The 13,504-nt window shown below is 40.5% G+C and overlaps 1 protein-coding gene across 1 annotated transcript; it reads left to right on the forward strand.

Annotated features, from left to right (window-relative positions):
- Positions 1-241: 241 nt before the first annotated feature.
- LOC138947987 (uncharacterized) lies at positions 242-12,348 on the forward strand. Its single transcript, XM_070319514.1, has 4 exons — positions 242-562; positions 5,301-5,517; positions 6,165-6,256; positions 9,332-12,348. Exons 1-4 carry the CDS (start codon positions 242-244, stop codon positions 9,881-9,883), a joined length of 1,182 nt encoding a protein of 393 aa, XP_070175615.1. The 3' UTR covers positions 9,884-12,348.
- The last annotated feature ends 1,156 nt before the right edge of the window (positions 12,349-13,504 follow it).

Raw genomic sequence — 13,504 nt, forward strand, 5'->3', positions numbered from 1 at the left:
GAGGGAGCAACAAGTCGAAGAAAAGTCTCAGTAAGCTTAGACCACCACCGCCACCACCACAACCAACACCAACAACGACAACAACAATATCAAAAACAACAACAACAAAAACGACACCATCAACAACAACAACAATATCAGCAACAACAACAGCAACAACAACAACAACAACAACGACAACAACAAAAACAACGACGACAAGAAAGCTAACGGCAACACCCAAGAAGAAAAGATGACGACAATGACAGCAATCACGAGCGCCCTTGCCATGCTTTGGGGAATCATCCATGTCTCAACAGCAGCGCAGTCCATTGACTCCCACTTGTTTGAGTCCTGCGAGAAAGGGCTCGTCCAAAACAACCAACTTCAAGATGAATACACTGGAAATTCCTACCTGGAGTGCATGTTGAAATGTGGCCAGACCTCAGGTTGCCAAGGGGTCAACGTGTGTCCAGGTGAAGTGTCCAGACAGGTGAAATGTACTCTGACAGGTGAGGGTTCACCTGGATCGTGTGACGGTCTGGCTGCTGCCACCTCGCCTCTCTGTTTTCACGCTGTGAAGGTAGGTAAAGAGGCAAGGATCGAATGCCAAGTATAGAAACATTCTGGAAATAACTCTACCGTTTGTTGTTGTGTGTGTGTGTGTGTGTGTGTGTGTGTGTGTGTGTGTGTGTGTGTGTGTTTTAGTGTGTGTGTGTTGTTGTTTTTTTTTGTTGTTGTTTTTATTCTCTTTTTGTACAGTTTTTTTTTTTTTTTTACATGTAGGGGCCTATATGCTGTACATTACAGGACATCACCTAACCGAAAGGACAGAATCATATAACAGAAAAGCACACTTGGACAATTACAACATACATGGGGTGGGAAGATGGAATGGGGAGGGGGATGTTCAGTGGTTTGGTGGTCGCATTATCAAAAGGTTTTAAGAACGAAAAAACCTAAGGGTTACATCAAAACGTGCATACACAGGCGCCAATCCTTGTAGAATTTATCTACTGTATTATTCACAACTGCGTTATACTTTTCACAAATAAATCTTTGCTTAAAGTTTCTACTAAATGTCTGAAAATGAGGGGTCTTTTTGTTCATTTTGGAAATATATACATGGTGTTTGGCACAGATTAATAACACATCAAAAGCTTTATCGGTGACTACATTGTTCGCCACTCCAAGAAGAACCAGTTCTTTAGACAGTTTTAAATTGTCGCAATGGGTGCAGTTCGCCTTTAGCCAATTTACAAATTCTATCCAAAAAGTCTGCACTTTATCACACTCCCAAAACATATGTAAAAGGGTTTCTTCATTTCTACCACAAAATGTACACAATGACGTATCCACAATTTTTCGCAAAAATAGAAACCTTTCTGTGGGAAAAATTCTGTACAATAATCGGTACTGGAACCATCTCAGACAAGTGTCTTTTGTTGTTTTAAAAACATGTTGAAAAATAGCCTTCTTATCTAACAAACAGTCTAAAGATTCAGACCATTTTTCGATACATTTTGGGACCGTAGTATGTTCAATCAGTTTTTTGTAAATAAGTTGTGTCTTACCTTTACAAATACATTTCCACACAATGGGCTCTGTCATAATAAAATGTTTATCAAATTCTAAGCCGATTTTTCTCTGATATTTCTTAACAGCCTGGATTACACCTTGATACAATACAAAATCGCCTCGCACATTTGGATATTTGATTTTAAACGCATTATAGGATAAGTATCCATTTTGTCCGAAAATATGACCAATCTGAGCTATTCCATTGTCGATCCAATTTTGAATGTACACTGTCTTTTTATCTCTCCGAATATTAACATTATAATGTAAACATTCTGATACAAAATCGTTAAAGGTTATAGGGTCACATTTTCCATGTAGTTTCTTATAATGTTTAAAAACATTGGTCCAAAATGGGTTTTCCATTCTCTGCATCAAAACATTTGCAAATTCCTCTCCTCTCATATTAATTGTTGTAACAGATGGACATGCTTTAAACAATAATCTTGATATTAATCCAGTAAGACCATCAACTCTTTTTAACCAAACAATTTTTAGAGATGACAGAAAACTTTTCACGTCAATCATCTTTAATCCTCCATCTTCATAGGGTTGGGTGACCGTAGTTCTTTTAATTTTATCTCTTTTTCCATCCCAAAGAAATTTGAAAAAAATATTATTTAACTCCATCATAAACTGTTCGTCTGGATCAGGTAAATTAGTAAACAAATGTGTCAATTTGGAAATAGCCAAGGTTTTTAGGACTGTTATTTTACCAAAGGGTGTCAGGTTCCTTCTGGTCCATGAATTCAGAAGTTTTTGAATTTCCTTTAACTTATTTCTATAGTTAAGAAAAACAACCTCGGATACATTCACCGAAAAAATAACGCCAAGTGCTTTAAAATTATCCGGGTTCCAGGTAAAATTCATATCAGGCAAAAATCTTCTTTTGCAAAACTTTAAAGGTCCTAACCAAACTACAATTGTTTTATCATAGTTCATTCTCAGACCTGACAGTGATGCAAAATGTTGTAACACTTTTATACTTTCGCAAAAAGATTGCTCTGTACCATCAAGAAACAGTGTGTTGTTGTTGGTGGGTTTTTCGGGGGGAGGGGGGGGGGTATTTAGTATGTTGCAGTTTGTTTTGTTTTTGCCGTAGAAGAGTTGTATCTTCTGAAAGTGGGACAAGCTGAGGGATATAGTACTCATTTGAAATTGACGGTGCAATGGAGACATGCAATTGGCGCCAGAGTACAAAGGGCCATTAATTCAGTGCTTGCTCGATGCCACTTTTCCTTTGAAAATGTGCAGACTTGAGCTCAGTGGCCAATGTGACGTTCAATCAATCAATCAATAGGAAGCTTATATAGCGCGTATTCCGTGGGTACAGTTCTAAGCGCTTGTCGAAGAGTTGTCAACACAGGACTAACAAAGAAACTAACATCTACAGACTGACACGAACGCTATCACACACTAGCAAACCCTGATAAACATACAACAAACAACTGTTTAACAACAATGTACACATCAATAGCTAGGTCCAAACAAAATAATATTAAGCACAAAGAAAACACCTCTCACAGAGCACAGCACAAGAATGTCTTTTGGGGCACAACACATCACGTCGAACATGAAAGTCGCAGCCAGCTGCGGGAAGAACTGAGTCTTCAACCTACTCTTGAACGCGTCAAGAGAAGGGGCTCTGGTGAAGCTCAAGCGGCAGGGAGTTCCAGACGGAGGGGCCCGCGGAGGGAAATGCACGCTGACCAGCAGATGCGAGTTTCGAGCGAGGGATGTGAAGGCGGAGTGGGTCAGCAGCAGAACGAAGGGGACGGTCGGAGGGCTGGGTGTACAACGTTAACGGCTTGTCTCCACTGTTTCTTCTCAATGAGCTATATGTTGCTCGGCCTGTTACACCTTCAAAGATTGCAACTCCTCTACAGCCCATAATTTCCTGACAGAGTTATTTCCAATATTGTCTTTTATTGAGCGGGAGATATTGGCACTCAAAATTAGGCTGAAAGGAAATAGTCAGCGTAGTTCAAAGCTCTTGGTTTCGTTCACTATCATATTCAGTCACGACGTTTTAATGTTTGTCGAGTTTAAAATCTTTACTCTCAGGTATTAAGAATTTAAAAAAAAGAATGGTAGGTTATTGGAACGTGGTTGGGTTTTTTTCTTCTCTTTTTGGAAGTTTTTTTTTTTAACCTCAGTTGCATGCAGGTTTGCTACTACAATTATTTTTTGCCTTTTTGTGTGTGTGTGTGTGTGTGTGTGTGTGTGTGTGTGTGTGTGTGTGTGTCTGTCAGTGTGTGTGTGTGTGTGTGTGTGTGTGTGGCTTGGGGCAAACCTTCTTCATAGGTCTTTTCTTTTCTCAGTCAAATGTGCACATTTTTAAATTAACAAACTTTATCAGTAAACTAATATGTTTAAATAAATAAATAAATAAAAATAATCATAACATAAATGTATTCCTAATGTTCAACTCAGTTTCCAATGATACGTTAATAATACAATAATAAGGTTATTAGAACGTTGAAATTTTTACCAAGCAAAAAGTTACCTTTACGGTTCATCGACCAAGTTAGTGGTCTCTCTTAAGTGGACACACAGACAAACACTGATGATACAAATAATGCACTTATCTCAAAAATGTCCAAGAACCACGCTGTCAAGACGCTGGCGAGGCAGTCTCAGATACTGGCCAATCTCAAACCTTCGGTATTGTTCATGTCTACTGTCTCACACTGTTGAAGGCAATGTCTCAATTGGATAGTATCACTAGTCGATGACTGTTATCTATGGATATTCTTTATTGTAACTTTCATTGTTTCATGTCCGTTTGGTTTTAGTCATGAATGTGCCATTTAACTGAAAACGTTCTTCTGTTTGGAAAAGTAACTAGTTATTATTAACGTCATCTTTTGAAATTTCTTCCAACTGGTAACTCGTTCTAACATTAAGTCAAGTTTTCACCGAATGTATTCCTGGAGACTGGGGACGAGAGGGACATGAGGGTGTGTGTATGTACGTCTGTGCGCGTGTGTAGAGGGATTTAAAAAAGAAAAGAAAAAATTCCGGACGGATAATTACAAAACGTTGCACGTAAATATTTCCAGATATTATCCCCAGACGTAGTTTTTTTAGTTTTTCATAGAAATGTTTGATGTCATATTTTCCCGTTTGCAAAAGTTGAGGCCGCACTGTCACAGACACATTTTTTTCATAAATTTGATGGACATTTTTGTCACACAATCATTGATTAGGTCTGGACTATGGGATTGCATTTCTGCTTGGTGCGTCAAACATTATCAGTGGCCGGTCTGGGTGGCCGAGTGGTAAACGCACTTGCCTCAGAAGCGAGAGGTTGCGAGTTCGACCCTGGGTCAGGGCGTTAGCAATTTTCTCCCCCCTTTCGTAACCTAGGTGGTGGGTTCAAGTGCTAGTCTTTCTGATGAGACGAAAAACCGAGGTCCCTTCGTGTACACTACATTGGGGTGTGCACGTTAAAGATCCCACGATTGACAAAAGGGTCTTTCCTGGCAAAATTGTATAGGCATAGATAAAAAATGTCCAACAAAATACCCGTGTGACTTGGAATAAAGGCCGTGGAAGGTGAATGCTCGCCCTAATAGGCTTGAGGTTTGCTGGCCGATGTGAATGCGTGATATATATTGTGTAAAAAATTCCATCTCACACGGCAGAAATTAATATGTAAAGCGCATTGAGCATATATATGATTATGCGCTATAGCAAATGTCCATTATTATTATTATTATTAAAAAAGATGTGTTCGACAGGGTGATCACAGCAGTGACGTAAGCCAGGCTCCGGGTAGTGAAGGTGTCACCGACACTGAGGAGCTCGTAAGCACGACTCCGATACCAGAGACAACATCCAACACGCCGACGCAGACGACCACAGAGATCACGTGCGGGAATGGCGGAACTCCGAACGGGGACAGGTGCCAATGCCCAATAGACAAAGGAGGGAAAACATGTCAACGAGAGATCCGAGGTAGATTATTGTTATGTCACACTGGGTCTACCAACAACAAAGAAAGATACATCCCAGAACGTTCCTCGGGTGAGGGGGGGGGGGTGGTGCGCGCGCGCGTGTGTGTGTGATTGTGTGTGTATGTGTGTGTTCGTGTGTGTGTGTGTGTGTGTGTGTGTGTGTGTGTGTGTGTGTTTGTGAGCGTGTGTGTGTGTGTGTGTGTGTGTGTGTGTGTGTGTGTGTGTGTGTGTGTGTGTGTGTGTGTGTGTGTGTGTATGTGTGTTTGTGTGTGTATGTGAGCGAGCGAGACAAAAGAAAGAGAGAAAGGGAGTACAATCATCTTCAAAGCAGTATGAACGCTATCATATCAGTTAACGAGTTCATGAATTCGTAGATTCAGATCTCAAAATTGACACGTATGCACATGAACATAATTATATAAAGATAAATGCTCACACCGAAAAAAGTATAATAATTACACACACTCATACATTATTGTACAATGGAGTTACACTGTTCGTGATAGGTTTATTCGTCGTCGTCGTCGTCGTTGTTGTTATTGTTGTTGTTGTTGTTGTTGATGATGACGTTGGTGGTGGTGGTGATGGTTGTTATTTGTTTGTTTGTCTCTCTCTTTACCTTTGTAGTGTTATGTTATAACGTTCCAGATTGTCTTGAGGTATACGATAACGGATATGTGGATGCAGCGAATAACAATTATTACGACATCAAACCACTGGGGTCAGCAGGATCGGTACAGGTTCGTTATTGAGTTTGACATCATTGTTGTCAATGTGTGTGTGTGTGTGTGTGTGTGTGTGTGTGTGTGTGTGTGTGTGTGTGTGTGTGTGTGTGTGTGTGTGTGTGTGTGTGTGTGTGGCTAAACTGGCTCTCTGGCTTGGGGTGAGGGAGGGGTTGGATGTGAAGGTTTTTTTCTGTGTTATACTTATTCATAGTTTCAACTAGCTGTGTGTGTGTTTGTATGTGTGTGTGTGTGTGTGTGTGTGTGTGTGTGTGTGTGTGTGTGTGTATGTGTGTGTGCGTGCGTGCGTGCGTGTGCGTGCGTGCGTACGTGCATGCGTGGGTGTGTATGGTTGTGTGGTTGAGCGTGTGTATGTGTGTGTGCGTGCGCGCGCGCGTGTATGTATAATATAATATATATAATATATATATTAACAGCTATTGTGTTTTCAGCGTAGCAATAGGGTCCGATATTTAGACGAGACAAGTATAATGCCGACGAGTCGAAGACGAGTCGCATTATACTTGTTCGAGTCTAAATATCGGACCCTATTGCTACGCTGAAAACACAATAGCGATTATATAGCTGTTCTGACCTTTATTTGTTGTTCCAAACTTACAAAATGACAGTTTTTGCGTCGATGCGTTGATCTCAGGTTTTGATAGCAGACGCCGTTTCTTATGCGCATTAGTTTTGCGCAGGAGCCACACTGACTCTGGAAAAAAACTCGATTTGACAACACAGCTGTAAAACAGCTTTTTATTAGTTCATTCGTATACAACAAAAAGAAGTTTGAGTTTTTTTAATTTTGAACAAGACTACTTATGAAGAAGACCAAAACACAAAATCAACGGAAAACTAGAAACAACTGAAGAACTAGGATGCAACAAGGGGAGGAAAAGAGAACAGCTAATCCGTACAAAGCAAGCAGACGGCAGCGACGTTTCCAGTTTGGGTGAATGGCATTTATACTTGTCTCGTCATGAAGCGAATTTTTCAACCTCAGTTATAAACGACTACATGAATGTTAGTGCCATGGGTTGTACATCAATACTTCAGAGGGGAAGTGGGGTATTTAGTGTGGAGTTACGAGATAAGAAAAGCCGAATGCGAAAATTTGTGTCAGTCGGCAACTGTGAACTAAGCTCACAGGCACACAAAAACGGCTGTTCCGTTTTACTCCCCTGTTTGTACTACATCTTTCGACTTTGGGCATTTTGTGGTGTTTAGGGATAGAAAATAATAGGTTTAGTCCTGTTTCATCGGGAAGTTAGCAGAAAAGGGTATGCTATCGACATTTGTAAAGCTGAAAAACATTCCCGGGAAGAATTTCAAGTTGTCAGTGTATGCTGTTGTCGATCAGTGAAACATCGTGTGGTACAGGTGGGTAAACCGGAACCATGCGTCTTTGTTATTGACAATATGCTTTTGGATATTGAGAAAAATGGCCGACTTCCGTAGCATTATGCTTTGATGATCGGAAGAGACCATCCAATCACAGCCCCCGAATTCCCCCACGTGTTCATCAGAATAGCTATATATACATATATCTATATATCTATATATATATACGACTTGTGTCTGTGTGTGTGTCTGTGTGTGTGTCTGTGTATCTGTGTATTTGTGTATTCGCCATGCACGGCCAAAGTTCTCGATGGATCTGCTTCAAATTTGGTGGGCTTATTCAGAGAGACCCCGGACACAACCTCATCGATGAGATATTTCAACACGTGCTCTCAGCGCGCAGCGCTGAACCGATTTTGGTTCCACCTCAGCTATTTTGGTTCCACCTCAGCTACCCGGGCCCCCATACCGACACACCATAGCCGCTACACCACATCACAACGCCAAAGTTCTCGGTGGATCTTTTTCAAATTTGGACACCGTATTCAGCTACACCCCGGACACAATATCATCGATGAGATATTTCAACACGTGCTCTCAGCGCGCAGCGCTGAACTGATTTTGGTTTTTGTGTTCATTTCACCATTATAAGTAACTCTTCCTTATCTTCTCCAGTGTTTGGCGTTTATCTCCCTTCCTTCGTGTGGCTTTCCCGTTTGTAAGTTACTACTATTTTTAGAATGTCACTGCGCTGTCCACTGCGCTGTCCACAACGCTTCCCTTGCACCCGTAAGTTGTTCTTACTGTCAAAGTGAAAAGGTCGAATCAATTTATAGCCACGCGAAAAATACACTCTCACCTATCTCTATATATTTATAGATACAGATATGCATATATATATACGGCTTCTCTGTGTGTGTGTGTGTTTGTGTGTGTGTGTGGGCAAAAACCTGTGTATTGTAGAGTTCTGTTTGTGATGTGGTCTAGCGGCTTTTGTCTGTCTGTATGTTCTGGCATGTGAGAAGCCACAGCAGATAATATAGGGCTAAGAAATAAGCTCTAAAATTCTCAATCCCGTTTGACAGGACTTCGCCTTCAAAGGTGATTGTGGTGAACCGCCACGCTGTCTGTCTCTGTCTCGCGCCGTTCACCCCAAATTCCCGTTTCTGAGTTACTATTTTTAGAATGTCACTGCGCTGTCCAGAACGCTTCCCTTGCACCCGTAAGTTGTTCTTACTGTCAAAGTGAAAAGGTCAAATCAATTTATAGCCACGCGAAAAATACACTCTCACCTATCTCTATATATTTATAGATATAGATATACATATATATATATACGGCTTCTCTGTGTGTGTGTGTGTGTGTGGGCAAAAACCTGTGGATTGTAGAGTTCTGTTTGTGATGGGGTCTAGCGGCTTTTGTCTGTCTGTATGTTCTGGCATTTGAGAAGCCACAACAGATAATATAGGGCTAAGAAATAAGCTCTAAAATTCTCAATCCCGTTTGACAGGACTTCGCCTGCAGAGGTGATTGTGATGAACCGCCACGCTGTCTGTCTCTGTCTCGCGATTCACCCCGGCGAAGCCGGGTATTCCTCTAGTATATATATATGTGTGTGTGTGTGTGTGTGGGTGTGTGTGTGTGTGTGTGTGTGTGTGTGTGTGTGTGGTTAATTCTGTTGTACACTTTTGTTTTCTCAAAATAAATATTTGTCCTTTATTTTCTCTATGTGTGCTTAACGTTATACAGGTAAAATGCGAAATTGAGAATGGAACCATGGCTACTTACCCGCTGATGAGCACGAATATGGCTCTAAACCGAGACTGGAACAACTGCAGAGACGGCTGGGAAGATGCTTTGGGCACTCAACCCAACTACTTCATCGGCCTTGTAAACCTCTTCCACCTTCTCAAGCAGGCTGAGTACGATCTAAACATCCGTTTTGTGTACAGAGAGAACAACAACGACATACACGTAGTTGCAATATATCGCAATTTCAGCATTGGATTGGAGGCGGAATCGTTTGAGTTAGGCATGTACGCAAGCTTTGACGACCGTCGAAGTACAGCTCAAAACGGGTTCTCGATGTATCCGCCAATTAAGTTCAGTGCAAACGCTGCTCCACGAATTGAAGATCGTGTCTGTTACAACCTGAGGAATGGCGCGGGCTGGTACGGAGAAAACTGCACTGGCTATGGTCTGTTTGGAAGTAACAAGATTTGGCCTGTAAATGGGGCTAATGTTACTTTTGAACAGGTATATTTCAACTTTATCCGCAGGTCAGGTTTTTATGACGAATAAGTGCGAGCAATAACTAACGTTTGGCAACTGTTAAAGAGCACACAACTAACGGGAGAGTCGCGGACCAAAAAGGTGTCTAAATTCTCCCCAAAAACGGTTTTGGTTTGGGCTTGAAATGATGTTACCACAATCTACGAATGCATACAAATCATTGATTGAAAGTTTAGTCATTCAAATTCTAGATGTTGTGTTTGAGTAATCTCTGCGGACGGTAATGTATCCACATTTGTCACTTCATCATACATGTTCGCCACTTGCACGCATTTTCTAGATTACAGATTTGAGAACCTGTACATTAGCACGGGTATAGTCTGCTAGTGTTATGAATCATTTCCAGCACTGACAAAATAAGTCGGGGAACATGCACAGAAAAGTTTGCCTACGAAAACCTGTTTCCTATTTACATTGATTTAACTAATTAACATAGTAATGATTTCGAATGCATCCTGGTTGGAGGTTCTTTTACGCCCCAACCAAAGTCCCTGTGACTTTTCACAATTTCAGGGTTAAATTCACACACAAATCTTCTAAAAATGCCGTCTTCACTTCGATTGTCTTGTACTGATTTAATTTCCAGGTTAATCGGGGTGACTGGTGTTGACTGGCAAGTATACGCCTAATACGTACATCAAATTAAATTTTTTGCTGTAGCTGATGTACTTCAATGTTGTAAGATATATCTGTCAGTGTCAAGCATAGGGTCCTCGTTATCCTTTCTTTGAAATCTCGAGAAAAAAGTACTTCAATGAATGAAACTTTAAAAACACATAACTATAGGGTGACACACACACAAACGGTCATGTGGTGGTGTCCTTGATGATATCGGTCGTCCAGAGTGTGATTGTCTGTTAGTGTCTTTACCATTGAGGTTACGCACAGTCCCATGGGTTCTGAACCTGTTGACCCATCTGTAGATCATTGAGTGGACAGGAAATTCACGACATCCGAACCGTTCTTTGAATTGCAATTGAGCTGCATGGATTGACTTCAGCCGAAAATATGCCTCAACTATAAATGTCTTTTCCTCCGTAGTCCATGCCATCTCGAAGCTCAAATGGTACACTCATAGAACATTGGTTCCACTTGGTACATCTGAAAAATTAAAAGAATTGATTAATTATTTCAAAAGTTATTCAAGTTTAGGTGATGACCGGTTTTTTTGCCCCCTGATCCAAGTGTGCCTGCAGCGCCGGGGAGCTCATATAGAGCACATTTTTGTGCGCCAGTGAAACAAAGAGTTTTTGTAGTACAAACTTGACACTTTGGGGATGTCTGCTACATAGGCTTGACCTAATGTGGCTGAAGTTTTGTGTTGATCTAAATAAAATTTCTGAAGTTATTCGACTTTTGGTGATGACCGGTGTTTTTTTTGTCACCCTGTACTTACCTACCTACCTACTAAAGTAATACTTGGTTACTCACTCACTCACTCACTCACTCACTTACTTACGTACTTACGTACTTACGTACTTTTTTTCTTCTTCAAAGATGTTTTATTCAGGTAATTTTACAATTTGTCATGCAATGCATAGAAGTCAGATAATAATAGAGTAGATATGACGGATAAAAACATATCCAATACAACATACAATCAATTATAATAGTACTTACGTACTTACTTTCGTACTAACGTACGTAATTACTCACGTAATACTTACTTACTTACTTACTTACTTACTTACTTACTATCAATTTTAATAGTACTTACGTACTTACTTACGTACTAACGTACGTACTTACTTACGTAATCACTTACTTACTTACTTACTTACTTACTTACTTACTCCCCGCGGGTTAGGGGGAAGAATTTACCCGATGCTCCCCAGCATGTCGTAAGAGGGATTAACGGATTTTACCCTTGTTAAGTGTTTCTTGTATAGAATATAGTCAATTTTTGTAAAGATTTTAGTCAAGCAGTATGTAAGAAATGTTAAGTCCTTTGTACTGGAAACTTGCATTCTCCCAGTAAGGTAATATATTGTACTACGTTGCAAGCCCCTGGAGCAAATTTTTGATTAGTGCTTTAGTGAACAAGAAACAATTGACAAGTGGCTCTATCCCATCTCCCCCCTTTCCCCGTCGCGATATAACCTTGAATGGTTGAAAACGACGTTAAACACCAAATAAAGAAAGAAAGTAAAGAAAGAAATGATTGACTCACTTACTTACCTCTAGTTGCTTATCAGTGGTTTTAACACATCATGGGGAGGATAAGGACAACGAATTAAATTACTTGAAAACAAAATAAAAGAAACCAATACTTATTGTCAATTTTTACCTGATTGAAATAGATGACAAACAACCGCTCGCCCTGGTAGGTGCACAAGGGTATGTGTTTTCAAATGAAACAATTCCGCTGCAGATAAGGGACTTTTTTGTTAAGCTGTTATCAAGGTACTTTAAGAAAAAAATCCTTTATTCATTGTACTAGTTTTGATGTCAATAGTTTAAATCAAGAAATAAAATGTGAGCATCTTTAAAAAAACAATGTGTTGAAGATTTTGACATGACAAATGTGGAATGTCTTTGTGCGTTTTACAGTGTGTGTGTGTGTGTGTGTGTGTGTGTGTGTGTGTGTGTGTGTGTGTGTGTGTGTGTGTGTGTGTGTGTGTGTTTGAGTGTGTTTGAGTGTGTTTGTGTGTGTGTGTGTGTGTGTGTGTGTGTGTGTCTGTGTTTGTCTGTGCGTGTCTGTGCGTACGCATGTGTGTAAAAGTGTGTGTGTGTGTGTCTGTGCATACGTATGTGTGTATATATTTGTGTGTGTGTGTGTTCGTTCGTTCGTGCGTGCGTGCGTGCGTGCGTATATGCGTACGTGCGTGCGTGTGTGTGGACGCGGGAATGGCCAAGTACCAAGAAGCGTGCCTTGTCAACGAAAGGAAGACATCGTATGATTGTTGCAGCTTAGCAAGTCCAGACGATGTTTGGAAAATAACTCTGTCATGGCTGCGGTTTTTCGTGTGTTTTCTTGTTCTTGGGAGAGTTTCTTTCCTTAAACATAAGGCAATAAATATAAACAGACAGATGGCCTCATAGTGAAAAATAAGTTCTTTCTGTCGTCATTTTCACGAGTTTTCATACATAACTAGCTGGGTAACAAAAAACACTGTTCATATGTAACAAATCGCTGGTCCCCAAGGTTGCGGGAAGATTGTTACGGCCTTGCTGCCTCGGGCGATAAAGATGGAATAGAAGATATTTTGCTCCCTCGGACCGACAATAAAGCTATTCGAACAGCAAGCCACCAAACATCTCATAATGTTTGGGGTTTTTTTCTCCAAGAAAACGTCATCATATCGAGCAGCCACAACATTTTGACTACACTCGTCCGTGTCCGCTCGATATGATGATTTTTGTTTTTTTGTAAATTTGAAGCGCATAATAATCCGACAAAGGTAATTCCGAGAGAGAAAAAAAAGTCTATTCAAGAATGAGAAAAAATACTCTGCTAGCAAGTAACATTGGTTGCTAGGATATTTAAAGGTACGGTCGTGACAAACTATCTCATTAGTTAATAACAAACGGGAATGATCAATGTAAATGAAAGGAACGGATGGAAAAAGCATCAATGTAAACTCGGAGGCAAAAGAAACGCAAATAAAGGATGCGTTAATTAAACCTTTA

Source organism: Littorina saxatilis, linkage group LG15, assembly GCF_037325665.1.
Source record: "Littorina saxatilis isolate snail1 linkage group LG15, US_GU_Lsax_2.0, whole genome shotgun sequence".
NCBI lineage: Eukaryota > Metazoa > Mollusca > Gastropoda > Littorinimorpha > Littorinidae > Littorina > Littorina saxatilis.

Bases quoted from the DNA above. Each gene is read 5' to 3' on its own strand.
- LOC138947987 (XM_070319514.1), top strand. From the start codon at position 242: ATGACAGCAATCACGAGCGCCCTTGCCATGCTTTGGGGAATCATCCAT. The intron at 563-5,300 runs GTAGGTAAAGAG...TGTGTTCGACAG, and splicing joins TCTGTTTTCACGCTGTGAAG to GGTGATCACAGCAGTGACGT. The intron at 6,257-9,331 runs GTTCGTTATTGA...AACGTTATACAG, and splicing joins GGTCAGCAGGATCGGTACAG to GTAAAATGCGAAATTGAGAA.